The sequence below is a fragment of the Entamoeba histolytica genome, genomic scaffold (genome assembly GCF_000208925.1).
Source record: "Entamoeba histolytica HM-1:IMSS scf_1104750518221 genomic scaffold, whole genome shotgun sequence".
NCBI lineage: Eukaryota > Evosea > Mastigamoebida > Endamoebidae > Entamoeba > Entamoeba histolytica.
The window spans coordinates 81594-96841 of NW_001914875.1; the positions used below are offsets into that span (position 1 = coordinate 81594).

At 25.1% G+C, this 15248-nt stretch overlaps 8 protein-coding genes across 8 annotated transcripts; 5 read left to right on the plus strand and 3 right to left on the minus strand.

The window, feature by feature from the left end:
- Positions 1-396: 396 nt before the first annotated feature.
- On the plus strand, positions 397-1519 carry EHI_126000 (Rho guanine nucleotide exchange factor, putative; the record flags this gene model as incomplete). Its single annotated transcript, XM_645321.2, has 2 exons — positions 397-908; positions 970-1519. The coding sequence occupies 2 exons, from the start codon at positions 397-399 to the stop codon at positions 1517-1519; spliced, it is 1062 nt and encodes a 353-aa protein (XP_650413.2).
- A 153-nt stretch (positions 1520-1672) lies between these two features.
- On the plus strand, positions 1673-2669 carry EHI_126010 (ribosome biogenesis protein, putative; the record flags this gene model as incomplete). The annotated part of the gene is made up of 2 exons (XM_645320.1): positions 1673-2132; positions 2194-2669. The coding sequence occupies 2 exons, from the start codon at positions 1673-1675 to the stop codon at positions 2667-2669; spliced, it is 936 nt and encodes a 311-aa protein (XP_650412.1).
- Positions 2670-2709: 40 nt separating this feature from the next.
- On the minus strand, positions 2710-5193 carry EHI_126020 (glucosidase, putative; the record flags this gene model as incomplete). Its single annotated transcript, XM_645319.1, has 1 exon — positions 2710-5193. One exon carries the CDS (start codon positions 5191-5193, stop codon positions 2710-2712), a length of 2484 nt encoding a protein of 827 aa, XP_650411.1.
- Positions 5194-5889: 696 nt separating this feature from the next.
- EHI_126030 (uncharacterized protein) lies at positions 5890-6432 on the plus strand (the record flags this gene model as incomplete). Its single annotated transcript, XM_645318.2, has 1 exon — positions 5890-6432. The coding sequence occupies one exon, from the start codon at positions 5890-5892 to the stop codon at positions 6430-6432; it is 543 nt and encodes a 180-aa protein (XP_650410.2).
- A 332-nt stretch (positions 6433-6764) lies between these two features.
- EHI_126040 (uncharacterized protein) lies at positions 6765-8876 on the plus strand (the record flags this gene model as incomplete). The annotated part of the gene is made up of 1 exon (XM_645317.2): positions 6765-8876. The coding sequence occupies one exon, from the start codon at positions 6765-6767 to the stop codon at positions 8874-8876; it is 2112 nt and encodes a 703-aa protein (XP_650409.2).
- Positions 8877-8920: 44 nt separating this feature from the next.
- On the minus strand, positions 8921-11641 carry EHI_126050 (uncharacterized protein; the record flags this gene model as incomplete). The annotated part of the gene is made up of 1 exon (XM_645316.1): positions 8921-11641. One exon carries the CDS (start codon positions 11639-11641, stop codon positions 8921-8923), a length of 2721 nt encoding a protein of 906 aa, XP_650408.1.
- A 250-nt stretch (positions 11642-11891) lies between these two features.
- Positions 11892-12206, minus strand: EHI_126060 (uncharacterized protein; the record flags this gene model as incomplete). The annotated part of the gene is made up of 1 exon (XM_645315.1): positions 11892-12206. One exon carries the CDS (start codon positions 12204-12206, stop codon positions 11892-11894), a length of 315 nt encoding a protein of 104 aa, XP_650407.1.
- A 671-nt stretch (positions 12207-12877) lies between these two features.
- On the plus strand, positions 12878-15187 carry EHI_126070 (diaphanous protein, homolog 2, putative; the record flags this gene model as incomplete). The annotated part of the gene is made up of 1 exon (XM_645314.1): positions 12878-15187. One exon carries the CDS (start codon positions 12878-12880, stop codon positions 15185-15187), a length of 2310 nt encoding a protein of 769 aa, XP_650406.1.
- Between the last annotated feature and the right edge of the window lie 61 nt (positions 15188-15248).

Below are 15248 nucleotides of genomic sequence, written 5' to 3' on the forward strand. Positions count from 1 at the left end.
TTAAAAAACTAATAAAAGTCATAATATTACTATATAATAACGATGATATTATTTCTTTTATTTTATTTATTGATCACTATTGTTAGTGCAACTCCAAAAGCTGATTCCGTTGCAATGGATTTGTTTATGGAACCAGGTGGATGTCTTAAATTGAAGGGATATCCATTTATGATTGAAGGACTTGCTATAATGGCTAAAAAGAAGATGAAAAACAAAATTTTAAGAAAGGCTAAAGCAGCTGCTGGTAATTAATTATTACATAATATATTTTTATATTTCATTATCTGATACAATCTTCTCTTTTTCATGAGGATGATAAGACGTTAAAAAAAAAGCTGAGCAAAAAAGAAATAAAAAATCTAAAAAGTTATAATCATTTAAGGTTAATAAGTTTCAATGGAAGTTCAAAGACTTGAAATTATCCAATCATATTGTCGAGGTTTTCTAACTCGAAGAGTATATAACAAAAGTAGTGTGTTTAGAAGATTTGATGTTATTAATGAATTTAGTACAACAGAAGTTTCATTTGTAGATTCAATGAGAAAATTAGATGTATTTTTTAATGAACCTTTGATTGAACGAGCAAAAAATCCAGAAACAACAATATTACCATTATTAATGATTAAAAGTATTTTACCAAGAATTGAAAGTGTATTTTTAAATGGTTGTTTAATAGCTAATACTTTTGAAGATATTCGAGTTAGATGGAAGTATGATAGTTGCTTTGGAGATGCATTAGTGAAGTGTGTTGAGCTTATGACACCACTTGCAGAATATACATTATTATTTGAAACACAAAGAAGAAGTTTGGTAAGTGCTTTTAAAGTGAAGGGATTTAAAGAATTTATTAAAAGACAAAGTATTATTAAAGATTTAAATGGATTATCATTTAATGACCTTATTATTATGTTTGTTGATAATTTTTGTGGAATGGATAGATAGAAAAGAAATAGGTATTTATTAGTTTAGGCCAGTTCAACGACTGATGAGATATCCAATACTACTTAAAGAACTTATCAAAAATACTTCATCTTTTCATCCAGAATATCAACGTCTTGAAGAGATTCAACTTAAGTTTGAAAAATTAATTTCAAATGTAAATACTCAATCAAAAATGCATGATTGTTTACTTGATGTATCTTCTTGTATTTGTTGTTCAGAAAATTTAGTTCAATCATGGAGATATTGTTTATATTATGGGTGGTTATTAATCAATTCACCAACGACACTCTCATTTGCTTTTTTGTTTAATGATAGAATTTGTTACATCCAGAACGTCTGTGAATTGTCACTAACAAAAAATAAAATTCGCTATTTACAGTGGGAACAATATCAACAAATTCGTTTCTTAGATGTTAAACGTTTTGGTCCTTCAGGTGAAGAACCAAGAACTTTTGAAATTCATTGTGGTACAACAATCGATTATCTTTTCTTTCCAGATGGTGAAGATTTTGAAGAATGGGTTAATGTATTAAATTCAACATTAAGCCAATTTATTCAATTAACTAAAAGATTTTAATTTATAGATGAAAGTATATTTTTAAGTTTCTTTCATCAAAACGTCAAATTATGTAATATTTATAGGATAACAGGGTTTATAGTCAAATTTAAGAAACAGTAAAATTTATTAATAAAAAGAACTAAAAAAAATTAAATTATTTATTAGGCAATTATGGATAGAAAGAAAGATAGTCGTGAGAAAGAACAAGTTAAGAAACCTAGAAGACTAAATACATTGTCTAAGAGGAAAAAAGAAATGGCTTCTATAAGAAGAAAGAGAAGAGAACTTATTAAAGAAGGAAAAATTAAACCACAACAACCTCAAACATTAGAAAGTAAACGTATTAAAGATGATTCATTTGTTGATTTCAAAAATGATGAAGAGGCTGTTGAAGAAATTAAAAATGATGAATATTCAGCTTATTATAAAGGTAGAGAACCAAAAATTATTGTTACTTCAACAATTGCAGCACATTCTAACACAAAGAAATTTGCTTATTTATTGAGTAGAATATTTTATAATGCACAATATTTTGAAAGAAAACAAAGCACTATGCATAAAATTATTAATTATGCAAAAAGAAATGATTATACAGATATTATTGTTTGTAATGATAATCATAAGGAGTGTAGTTTGTTATTTTATTTACATTTCTTCATATTTTTCATAAAAATTTTATTCTTATTTCATAGCTGATTTATATATAATTCATATGCCTTGTGGTCCTTCTTTTCATTTCAAATTATTTAATTTAATGAAACCTAAAGATATAAAAGGTCATGTCACAGTTTCAACATGGCATGTTCCATGTGAATGTTTAACAACTGGATTTCAAACAAGACTTGGTGTAATGGTTGCAAGACAATTAAATGCTTTATTTAGTCAAAAACCAAATTTTAAAGGAAGGAGAGTTGTTACTTTCCATTCTCAAAGAGATTTTATATTTTTCAGACATCACATTTATCAATTTGATGAAGCAAAAGATAACTTTGATCGTGCTAAAGGTCCAGTAAAATGTTTAATTGATGAATTAGGTCCTAGGTTCATTCTAAAATTACGTTCTATTCAAAGAGGAACAATGAATACTGTCAACCCTGAATATATTTACTTCCGTAATATCGATAAAAGTAATCCTGATGATACTAGTAAGTCTAAGTTCATGCTTTAATTTGATTGAAATTGAATATTTTTTTGCTATAAAAATTGAATCAATTATATTTTAGAAGTAAATTGAAAGAATGGTCTAATACTAACTGTAAGGGATTAATTACTAATTTAATTAATGAATGAGTAAATGGTACGTCTAATATATTATTTTCTGTTTTTAATAATATTTGTTTTGGAAAAGTAGATAATCCATAAACAACAATAGAACTACATTTGAAATAATTATGATGGTTAGGATTAAATGTTGTTGGATTACCCATTTCATCAAATGGGTGAATATGATAGTTAAATGAATTGTTAAAGAAGTTCATTGTCATTTTATAGAAAGGTTCATGTTGTTGTTCTCCCTCAGACCAATACCAATTTGATGATGCCTGATAATTTTCATCTAAATAAATATTTATAGTATATTTCTGTTTGAGTTGGTGAATAGTTGATATTGTTTTTGATTTCTTTAGTAATAAGATAGTATTTCCTTTGACAAAAAATGGAATAAATTCATAGTCTAACTCCATATTGAACCATTGACCATTTGAATCTATTCTTTCATCAATAAGGTAATTATACCAAATTCCTTTTGGTATATAAACTTGAAGGTACTGTGTTTCATTAAATACTCCACAGAGTAATAAATCATTGTTAATCATCCATTCAGTATCAATAGAATATGTTGTTTGATCATTTGGATAATTTAGAAAAAGAGGTCTTATAACAGGAAGAGCTGAAAGTCGAGAGTGATAAAATGAAGAGTACCAATAATCAATAAACTGATATCTCAAAGAAAAAGCAAATTTAATAAATCTAATATTATTAATAAACATAAATGGTTCTTTTCTATAACCATTTATTTCTCCATTACCACGAAAAAGAGGAAAGAATGTTTGTATTTGTAACCATCTAAGATAAAGAGTAGAATTAACAGTATCATAAAAACCTCCAACATCACTTCCAATAAAAGACACTCCACAAATACTCATTGATAATGATTCTTTTACAATGGAATAAAGATTATCCCAATTTGATGATGTTTGAGTTAATATAACTCCTCCATATTGTTGAATTCCACTATAGAATCCACTAGTTAATATAAATGGATAATAGTTTGATTGATTAACTCCTTCAAAAAGACTTTGAACATGTAAATTGCTATAACAATTATGAATTTCTCTATGCTCATATATTTTATGTTGAGCATTTCTGAATAGTGTCATTTCATTAGAAAAATAAGAAGAAGGTTCATTATAATCTGCCCATAAAGTTAATACAGGTGATATTTTAGACATAAAACGATACCATTCATATCCTTGTTTATTTGTAAAATCAATCCATCCAACAGAATTACAAATACAATGATTTAATGTTCCATTGATTAAAAAACTACCATTTAATAATGATTTTGTTTCATTAAGTAAAAATGTTCTAATAAATGGAAGAGCAGTAAATACCAATTTAATATTCTTTTTATTTACATTATCAATAAATTGTTGGGAAATATCAATGTTCATTGAAAATGATTGAAAATTAAAATTAGCATATGGAGAAAGCCATAAAGAGTCAAATGGTAATTTAGTTTTTCGAAATTTAGAAATAGCTTCATTAATAGTATCATTTGAGAAATACCATTCTGCTGCTTGTTGATATCCAAACATCCAACGAGGAGGTAGTTGTTGTATTCCTGTTAATTTTATATTTTGAGAAACAATAGATAAAGGAGAATCATTTAAAAAGAGAGTAACATCTATATTTCCAGATTCTGTAATATATCTAAATCCAGTAGATGAAACAGTAATAAATTGTTCTGTAGGATTATTAAGATGAATACCATTCCATGTTCCATTTGAATTCATAAGAATGAATGGAATAGATCCTGTTAATGAATTAGGTGATGTAAGGTTATAACCAAAAGGATCAACATTAAATAAACGATATGGTTTTTTTGAAGGGAATAACTCAAAAAGTGTATGTCTTGGATATCCATACATTTTTGTATATTTTTTTAAATGAAGAGAGAATCCAGTTGAAGTTAATCCATGAATTAAAAGATCAGTATGATTATTAAAATTATCAGTTTGATTATTATATTTAATTGATTTAAACAATAATGAATCAATAATAATATCATTGAATTGAAATGAAGAATTAGTTATTTGAATAGTTACTGATTGGCAATTAAGTGAAATAGAATTAGTATTATTATTTAATAAATTAAATGGTATTTTATTTAAAACAGAATGAAATGGATATTCATATCGTTTAAAATAATATGGACCACTAATATGTTTTATTTTAAACCGAATAGTGTTTTGTTTAAAACAATATAATTTCATAATAAATTTATTTGTTAAATCATCATGAAATTTAATTGATACTTCTTTTTGATTGTTTATTTCAAATGAATCAATTCTCATTATCGTTTTACTCTCATTTACTTTTTGAAAATACCAACTGTCTTCTATCTCTTGATATACATGAAACGAACTACTATAACAAATAAATAAGAATAGAATAACTATAAAATTTACCATAAAAACTTTTTATATTTTTAGTTCTTTTTAAGATTTTTTAAATTATATTTATAGATTATAGTATTAGAAATACTCTAAACAATTTAATTGTAATAGTCAGTCAGTCTTTAGTTACTTTTACAATTTTTATTTGTAGTGAATTAATCTCTAAGTTTTCATTATATCACTAAAGAGATAAATTTAAATTAGTATTTTCTTGGAAGTTTATTTTGACACATTCCATCGATAGTTTTATTTATAGATTGTAGTGTAATAAAAAAATTGATAACATAATACAATATTTAAACAGATAATTAAAACTTATTTTATTCAATTAGTCTTTACAATGAGTAAACAATTAAGACAAACATTTGATGAGATGGATTTGGATAAAGATGGTGTTTTAACTTTAGTTGAATTTCTTCAATCAGCACAAAAATTTGGAGTATCTTCTGAACAAATTAAAGCAATTTTTGAAACTATGGATATAGAGTCTTCTGGTGCAGTTTCATTTGAAAGATATGCTGCTTTTTGTTCTAATTAAGGTGTTTTTAAAATCACAAGTAAATAAATTTTTTTAATAAATAAAAAAATACAGAATAAAAAAGAAGATAAATTAAAGAATTGTATAAAATAATTGATACAAAACCTTTTTATAATTTTTTCAAATTTAAACCATTAGATCTATTCATTTAATTAAAAATATTTCTTATAAAGATGGGATTATTTGAAAAAATTGATGAAGATAGTCAATTACAATTTATCAGAGATAATATTCATATAATTAATAATTGGACTGGACTAAGATGTAAAGAAATAATAATGGATAGTAAATATGATTTATGGGTAGATAATAAAGCTTATGTTTTAGCACATTATATTTATCAACAAAAAAATATTGTGTTTTTATTAATTTGTGATAAATATTGTTTTGGATTTTTTAATTCACAATGTTTACAATCATATAATTCAAATCATATTCAATATATTCAAAAAGGAAATGAATTCTTTTCATTTGTAATTTATAAAGAAAATATTTCTCCAAAAATTTCAGAAGTACAATTTGGAAAAACAGAAATAATTGGAATTCCATCTAAAGAAGATACAGAAAAAATATTTGAAATAAAAGATGGCATGGTATTAGACTCTCATTTTATTGCTACTTTTACACAAGAATTTCATAAAATTTATGGATTAAATAATTTAGAAACAAATATTCCTTTACAAATAAAACGATTTATTGTATTAAAATTTGAATAATAAAAATGAAAGGATTATTTTATTATTTCTTGATTTAAAGAAGTGATTTTTGTATGTTGTTTGTTTCTGTTAAGATTTGGAAGTATAATATAAATTAAGTATTTTTTATTTAAAAGATAGAACTAATAATTAACTAAAAAAACAATAAGAACAATGGATTACTCACAACGGTTTGTTTCTATTCATTTTTTTTATAATATATCTTTTTTTTTGTATTTTATAAAATATGTTATTAATTCATTAGAATCCTTTCTTTGTTTCAAAATGCTATTGAAGAAAAAGATACTGCCATGCTTCAACAACTTTGTGTACATTTTGGTTTAGTCAATACAATGAGAGCAGAAATATGGAAAATTTTATTAGATGTAAAACCAATTAAATTACCTAACCGCCTTAATTTAACTGTTGTAGAAGCTGATGTACCTCCATTAGTAAATAAGTTAATTTCTGTTATTGGTCAATCAAAAAGAGCTGAATTAATTAAAGATTCTTATTCTATTGCAACTACTTTAATTCAACCTAAAACATCTCCAAATTTTATTCCTACAGTAATTGTTGCTTTAGTTTTTAATTATTTATATCCAAAAGAAACAACCGAATTTAGATTAGGTGCTGTATTTTCATTCTTAAATATGTTACAACCTTATTTTACTCATTTATATCCTTCTATTCAAAAAGGCTTATTTTGTTTAATGCATATTTTACTTCAATACCATGACCCTCAATTATGTCATTGTTTAGACTCTTTTAGAGTTGAACCTGTTCTTTATACAAATCGTTTCTTATATAATGCTCTTTTCTCAACAGGAGAAACATTAAATGATGTTCTTTTATTATGGGATGAATTTATTCTTAATTCAAATAAATATCTTTTCTACTATGCTGTTGTTGCTTACTTAATTCAAATTAAAGATGATATTATGAAAGAAACTAAAAAGAATGAACTTATTACTTTACTTAAAGTTAAACGTATTTCTTCTGAAGATTTACGTATTGTAATTTGTCGTGCTGCGAGTTTAGAACGTCGTACTTTAACTTCATTTAAACTCTTATTGTCTTCTTGTTTTAGAAATGAAGCAATGTTTCAAAGATGGTATTCACAATCATTAGGATCAACATTAGCTCTTCCAGTTGAACCTCATTCATTAGTAAATGATATTAAAGATGGAATGGAAGTTTTATTTATTGATTGTCGTACTCAAGAAATGTATAGAGGAGGAAATATTGGAAATGCAGTAAATTTTGATTATACTAAACGAGAAGATGAGAAATATGTTAGTAAGTTTTTCCAATCAAAGCCTCTTCAATGCTTAAGAGACCCAAAAAAATTTACTCATGTAGTTATTTATGGTTGTGGTGAAATAGGTAAAACCCTTCAACAATCACCTTCATTAAGTGAGTTAACAATGATTATGCTTGATTTTATTAAACGTGGTATTAAAAGACTTAGTGTATTATTAAGTGGTTATCATCTTTATCATAAACTGTCAATGAATAAAACCCCAGGATTTGAAATAATAAATCACATTCCTTCTGTATGTCCACTTTGTACTCCTCCTGAATTAGCTAAATTAACAATGAAAATTACTGAAGGTACTAAAAAATTTACAGAAAAAGCCACTAGTTTCTTTTCAAATTTCTCACACCAATCACAACAATCTAATAATTCACATACACAACCTTCTCCTCAAAAAGACTCTCAACCTATAGTACATAAACCTTATACTCCTATTCAACAAAATCAAACAATAACTCCTATTAAAAGTAATACTGAAATAAAGGAACGTCAACAAATGAGAGTTTCTTCAACAAAAGGAACTAATCAAACAATTGGGTTAGTTGAACCAGTTCAACCAATTTCAAATCAATCAATCCCTAATTTATTAGACTTAGGTCTTGAACCAGTTACTGACCCTTCATCATCAACATCTTCTAATACTAATTCATTAAACAGTTCAGTAAACAAAACTCAGAATAATGCAATTCCAATTCAACCACTTCCAAATATATTAGATATGCCAATTAAACCATTGAATGTTGATTCAACAGAAATACCAAATGGAGATATTAGTCAAAAACTTACATTTGATGAAGAGTATAATGAAGAAGATGAAGCAGAAGAATCAAATTATTTTGATGAGTTAATGAAAGAAAGTCCAACATTTGAAGCTGATTATAATGTTGCTAGTGGAGATGCTGTTGATTGTTGGAAGAAATGTTTAGTTATATTAAGTAGTGTAGATATGCTTGTAGCTGAAAAACCATCAGGAGATGGAGAGATGTTTTTATTAGAAGAAGTTACATATACCGATATTGAAAAGGTTTCAGCAAAAAAACAAAATCCAGAGATTTGTACTATTGAAGTAAATGGAAAACAAATTGTCTTAAAAGTACAAAATAATATTGAATTTTTAAAACAACTTAATGATAAAATGAGCGATTAAAAAGAATATAAATGTTTTAATAATTCAAAAAACATTTTAATTAATTATTTGTCAAAAACTGTTTTAACTAATTTTTCTGATGAATGATAAATATGAGAAAAATCTTTTCTTTTGATGTTTACACATGGATATATAAAACTTTTTTCTAATTGATACCAACGTTTAACTACATTGTTAAATAATGTCTCACATGAAACACTTAATTTTCTTGCCATTACTTCTAAGAATATCATTTCTACTGATGAAAATTCAAATGGTTTATATTCAAAATTTTCTGCAATTTGAAAATATTCTTTTCCCATTAAAGAACGAACAGATAACATGGCAGTTTGTTGTTCTTCTACAGTAATTTCATCAAATTCAGTTTGAATTGGTTTAAATGAAATTTTAAAAGAAGGAGGTGGATTAGAATTATCAAAATCAAAGAATGCTCTAAAAAGATTTTCTTGTTCATGAACATTAGTTGGACTTGGAATATAACTTTTTTTTCTTGTTTGTTCATAAGAAATTGATGCAATTAAAGAGGAATAACATTTAGTTAATATTTTAGTAATTTTTAAATTAGTTGAATGTTTATTTGAAGACATATCTTTATCTTTTAATGGATTATTAATATTTTGTTCTGTTTGATTAATATCTATTGATTTGTTAATAGAACTGTATTCAATTGGTTTAAATAATGATTCTATTTCTTTAGACTCATCAATACCAAACCACCCTTTTATTTCTTTAATAATGTTACTTTTTTCTTTTAGTTCTTTCTTTATTTTAACTGGTCTTAATCTTTTCTCAGAAATACTAGACTCTAAGTCTTGAATAAAATATCCAGTTACTAATCCTTTTATATCTTCATCATTTTCTCCTTCTTCACTTAATTTAATACTTTCTCCTTCGATGTCTGGTTCTATAATATTAACATTACCTTCTGACTCACCACCACTTTCTTCAAATGACTCAACATCATTAATAAATTCTTTATCCAATTCATTTTCTAAGATATCATCTAAACTTCTAAAAGAAATATTTTCTAATCCACGAGTTTTTCTTTTCCAATTTTCAATAATATGATAAAGAGGAATATTTTTTGGTTGTGTTTGTTGTATTTTCTTTTGAAAACTAACATTAGAACTCGTCATTGCATCAATAAGTTGTTCAATTTTCCCTCGTTCATTAAGCAATTCAATTTCATGACAATTTGACACTAAAACATTTCCACAACAATAACTATATTTGTGTATATATTTATTAGCAAAATAGTTATCATCTATTTTATCCCATCCAAGTGTTAAAAATCTAACTGCCAGAAATATAAATGACATAAAAGCATAAACTGATGGATGACTTTGTTTTAATGAATCATATAATATCATTGCTAAATCATAAAACCCTTCTGGAATATCTAATTCACTAATATAACATTTCATTGATTCTTCAACAGATAAAAAAGGTCCACCAATATTATAATGAAAATTCCAATACTCAAACCTACGAGTAAAACAAGATGAATCTACCATATATTGACCAAATGAATTAAAAATGAAATTACCAAATTTATGGTCACTTCTAAGTGATTCAATAATTGTCAAATTACTAAATATTGGTAATCGTTGATTAACAACATCTCTAAAAAATATTTGATATGGAATTTTTTGACCACAACGAAATAAAGCAACATAAGTTGAGAATAATGGGAATTCTGAAGAAAGCTTTTTATTTAAAACAATTTTTCCTCTTCTATATTTTTCTATGGTATCAACTATAATATCTCCTGTTATTTTGTACTTTTCATCTAACCTTTTTACAGGTTTTGAATATTGTTTAAAGAGTTCAGTACTATTCATATTTCGAATAAGTGCTTCTTTAATAAATGGATCTTCAATACTACTAATCAAACTATTTTTAAATACCTCATATTCCTTTTCAGAGTATGAATTAATGGTATTTTTACTCTCTGTTACATCAGAATATTTCAAATATTCTTGTTCTAACCAATTAGATTCGTTATATTCTGGTGATTCTTCATTTAATTTATTAAATAATCCTTCTCCACTAAATAACTTATCAATATTTTCTGATTCTTCTCCATTAAGTAACTTTTCTACATTTTGTAATTCCCCTTCTCCATTAAGTAACTTATCAATATTTTCTGATTCTTCTCCACTAAGTGACTCTTCTTTTTTAATTTGTGATTCTTTTTTCTTGTGTAAATGTTCAACTAATACTTTCTTTTTCTTCAAATATGTTTCTATTTTATCCTTTATTTTATAGTTTTTTAATTGATTTTCATATGCTTTTAATTTGGCAAGTCGTTGATTGATTAAATCTGTTGGATCTTCACTATATCCTTTAAATTGTATAATTTGTTCACGAATATATTTTAAAGCTTCTTGTACATCAACTTCATAAAATTTAGCCATTACTTCACAATAAATATAAGAAATTTTTTGAAGAGAAGTAAAGTATGAATCGTCTCTTGACACTGCCCTCTTTTCTAGAATACATCGCATTTTCAACTTTTCTTTTAATTCAATTTTTTTCTTTATAAGTCTAAGACGTTTGTTTAGTCCAGCTCCTGTTTTAACAATTCTTCTTGTAGGCATAGGTTTTGAACCTACGTCTGGTTTGTCTTTACTTTCAAATTCTTTATCAATTTTTAGTGAATAAGCAGTTATAATATTTCCACACTGAAGACAAACTAATTGCCCAATATCACTTTTATCAATTTTACTCCCTCCACAAACAGGACAAATCGAATTATCAGACATGAGAGTAATTCAAATAAACTTTATTTATTTTTCTATTAACAAAAAAAAAAAAGAAAACACAATAATTAATAAAATAAATTAATTATTATAAACTTAAAAATATTAATATATATTTTTTTGTAATATATCACATTATTTTTTAATTAAAATTTAATAAAGAAATAATAATAAATTAAAATGTTCATCTAAAACATATTTGACATCTTCTTACAAAGCCATATACAAATTCATTAAATATAACTTATTTCAATCAAAATGGATAATCAAAACATCCATCATTTATATCCATTGTAGTTGGACTTTGTTGAATAATAACATTTTTTTGTTCTTCATTATTTTCTTCACTTTCTTCTTCATTTTCTTCATTAGTTAATTCATTAGCAATTGGATCTTCAGGTCGTTCAAGAATAACAGGTCTACGTTGAGTATAATCTTCAATAAGAGAATAACTTGCAACACTAGCAGAAGTACAACTATCAACCATTTTAAGAAGTTCAGAAGTATTTTTACAAGCAATTGGACGAACAACTTCAGTTTTTACTGTTGGTACACAAAGAGTACTCATAAATTATTTGATATAAAAGTTCATTCAATAACTCCCTTTTATATATTTTCAATATAAATAAAGGGTTCTTAATTATTGTAAATTTTTTCTTCTTCTTTCTTACGTTTATCCTTTTTTTTTTACTTTTCTTTCTTTTAATTTAATTTAAGAATTATCTTACAAATTTTTATGGAGTGAAAAAAGTTTTATTCACTAAAATCCAAAAAGGTTTTACCTTTGTATTTTCTTTTTTTCATTAATTGTATTGACGTTTAATATTTCCTTTTTTTAATACAAAAAAACTTCATGATAGTTGTGAGCTGGTAAATGAGTTGATTATTTTATTTTGTTTTCTTCGAAAGTAAAAGAACGAAAGAAGAATAAAATAGACGTAAAGTTACTTCTTTCATAGTACAAAAATACATTTTAATTAGTAAAATTTCAAATTTTTAAAGAATTTTAAAGATCTTTGACTGCCATCAGATTATTTTAAAAAAATGGATAAATGTTATTAATCACAAAATTATGAGTATGAAGGAACTAAAAAATAAAAAAAACAAAAATAAAAAGACAAAGAGAAACTCCTTCCAAAACTTACTATTACATATATATCTTACTGGTTTTTTAGTTTATTTAGTTCATTTAATTTAGATTTTTTGAGAAGAAATCTTAAAGAGAGGGTTTAAATTATAATGTTACACGTTGAATACCACCATGAAGATGGGACAATAGAATTACTTAATATTCCTATTACACAAACTCCAGAAAATGATATTTTGAGAATTGCAAATATTGCAGATCCTGAGAATTATGAAATAATAACAAAAAATAATGAAAAACCAAAATATGTTGATGGAGAATCATTAATTTTGCATTTAACTATAGAAGAAAATGTTAAAAGAGATATTAATGTTTTTCAACAAATTGGTTCAGTTTTACATAAACAATTAATGTTCAGTTTAAAATCAAAATTTATTGATAAACAATACATCAACCTTTTTATTGAATATGGAGGAGTATTAAAATTGTTTGATTCAATTGCTCAATCTGAAGGAAATACTCAAAGTTATGCTTTAAATGCATTATTAGTATTAATGTCAGATGAAACAGGATTTAATGCTGTAATTCAATGGGAACATGCTAGTGATATTTTATATTCATTATTAACAAAAGACACAGCTGCAACTATTTCTCGTCAAGCAGCAGAAATATGTACTGTATTAACTACTTTTTGTGGTTCTGATGGTATTGAAGAAGCAGCTGGAAATTTTGCTACAAAAAATGGAAAAAGAAAGTTTGAAAATTTAGTAGAGTTAGCGTTGTCTGGAGATATTCAAACATCAGAAAATGCAATGCTTCTTATAGATTCATTAATGATAGGAGAGACTAAAGAAACAATTATTTTATTAATTAAAGAGTTTGATGTTTTAAATAAACTAAAATCTTGTAATTCTGAAATTATTCAAAGATGTTTAAAAAATATTAATACAGAAATTGTTGGAGAAACTGGAAAAACAAAAAAAGGATGGGATGATTTAAAGTTATTAAGACCAGAAATGAATGAAGTAGAAAATGAAAGAATTTTATTAGAAAAAGAATATAATAAATTATATAATGAATTAAAACAATTAAAAGAAAAAGAGAGAATTATTAAAAGTGATACTGTAATGAAAAATACTCAAATTAAAAAACTTGAAGAAGAAGAAAAAGAATTAAATAATAAAAGTATTCTTATTGAAGAAAAAATGAATAGTATTTTAGAATATCCTTCAAGAGAAACAATGATTAATGAAATTAAAAGTAATAAAAAAATTATTGATAGTTTTGAATTTGAAAGAACTTTATTAAAAAATAAACTTGCTGATATGGAAATTAGAGAAAAACCTCAAATTCAAATAGAAGATGAAATTACTAATGTTTTTGATGAACAATTGACTAATCCACCACCACCACCTCCTCCATTAATGCAAGGAAAAGGTCCTATTAATGTTGAAGGAAAACATTGTGTTGAAGGGTATTTAAGAAATGCATTTGTATTATTACAAAGTAGAATTAATGTTTTATTATTATTAAAAAGTATTAATGGAGAAAATAGAGATGTTGATGAACAAACAATGACAATTGTAATGAATATAATTAAAAGAGCTAATTTAAAAGACTATGAAAATATTACTTCAATTCAAGAGTATTCTACACTTGACCAATATGCTCTTAAAATTTTGAAAGAACCTTTTATTAGTCAAAAAATTCAAATTACTATTCAATGTAATCAAGTCCATAATAAATTAGATGACCTTTTAACTCCACTAAGAACAATAGATGCTGCTTGTAATGCAGTAAGAAAATCTTCAGCATTAAAACCTGTACTTGCAACACTTTTAAATATTGGTAATTTTGTGAATAGTGGTTGTAGTCAATTAGAACGAGCTGATGGATTTGGGATGGAAATTCTTCCTCTACTAAAATTTATTGGATCATCTCAAACATATGCTGAGTTTTTGACAACTTCAGTTGATGTTAAAAGTGTAGAAACAGAATTAAAAGTATGTTGTGATGTTAATGATGATCTTCAGAATGTTGTTAATTCATTAAAACAAACAGAGACATCAATAGTTGGAATTAATAAAATTTATGCTGATATGATTTCATCTGGTAATAACTTTGATTCTATCAAAAAAGAAATTGAAATCATTACTAAAAAATCTAGAAGTTACCTTCAAAAAGCATCTCAAACAGAAAAATTATTCAAAGAAACTTTATTCTTCTTTACTGCTGATGAAAATGCTTCTAATATTTATACTACTTTAACATTTTTTGGTATATTTGCTGAGTTTATTACAGCACTTACTCTTGCTGCTAGAGTAGAAGAAAGAAGACAAAAAATTATTAATGAAGAACTTAAAACAAACTCATACGCTCCTGGCTCAAATGAAGATCCAATGACCCAAATTATTGCACAATTAAAGTCTGGGCAAATTGGAAAACAAATGCTAAAGAAATAATTATTTACATTCATTGATATTACATTTTTTATTATCTTTCCTAAAAAAAAATAGGAAAGTT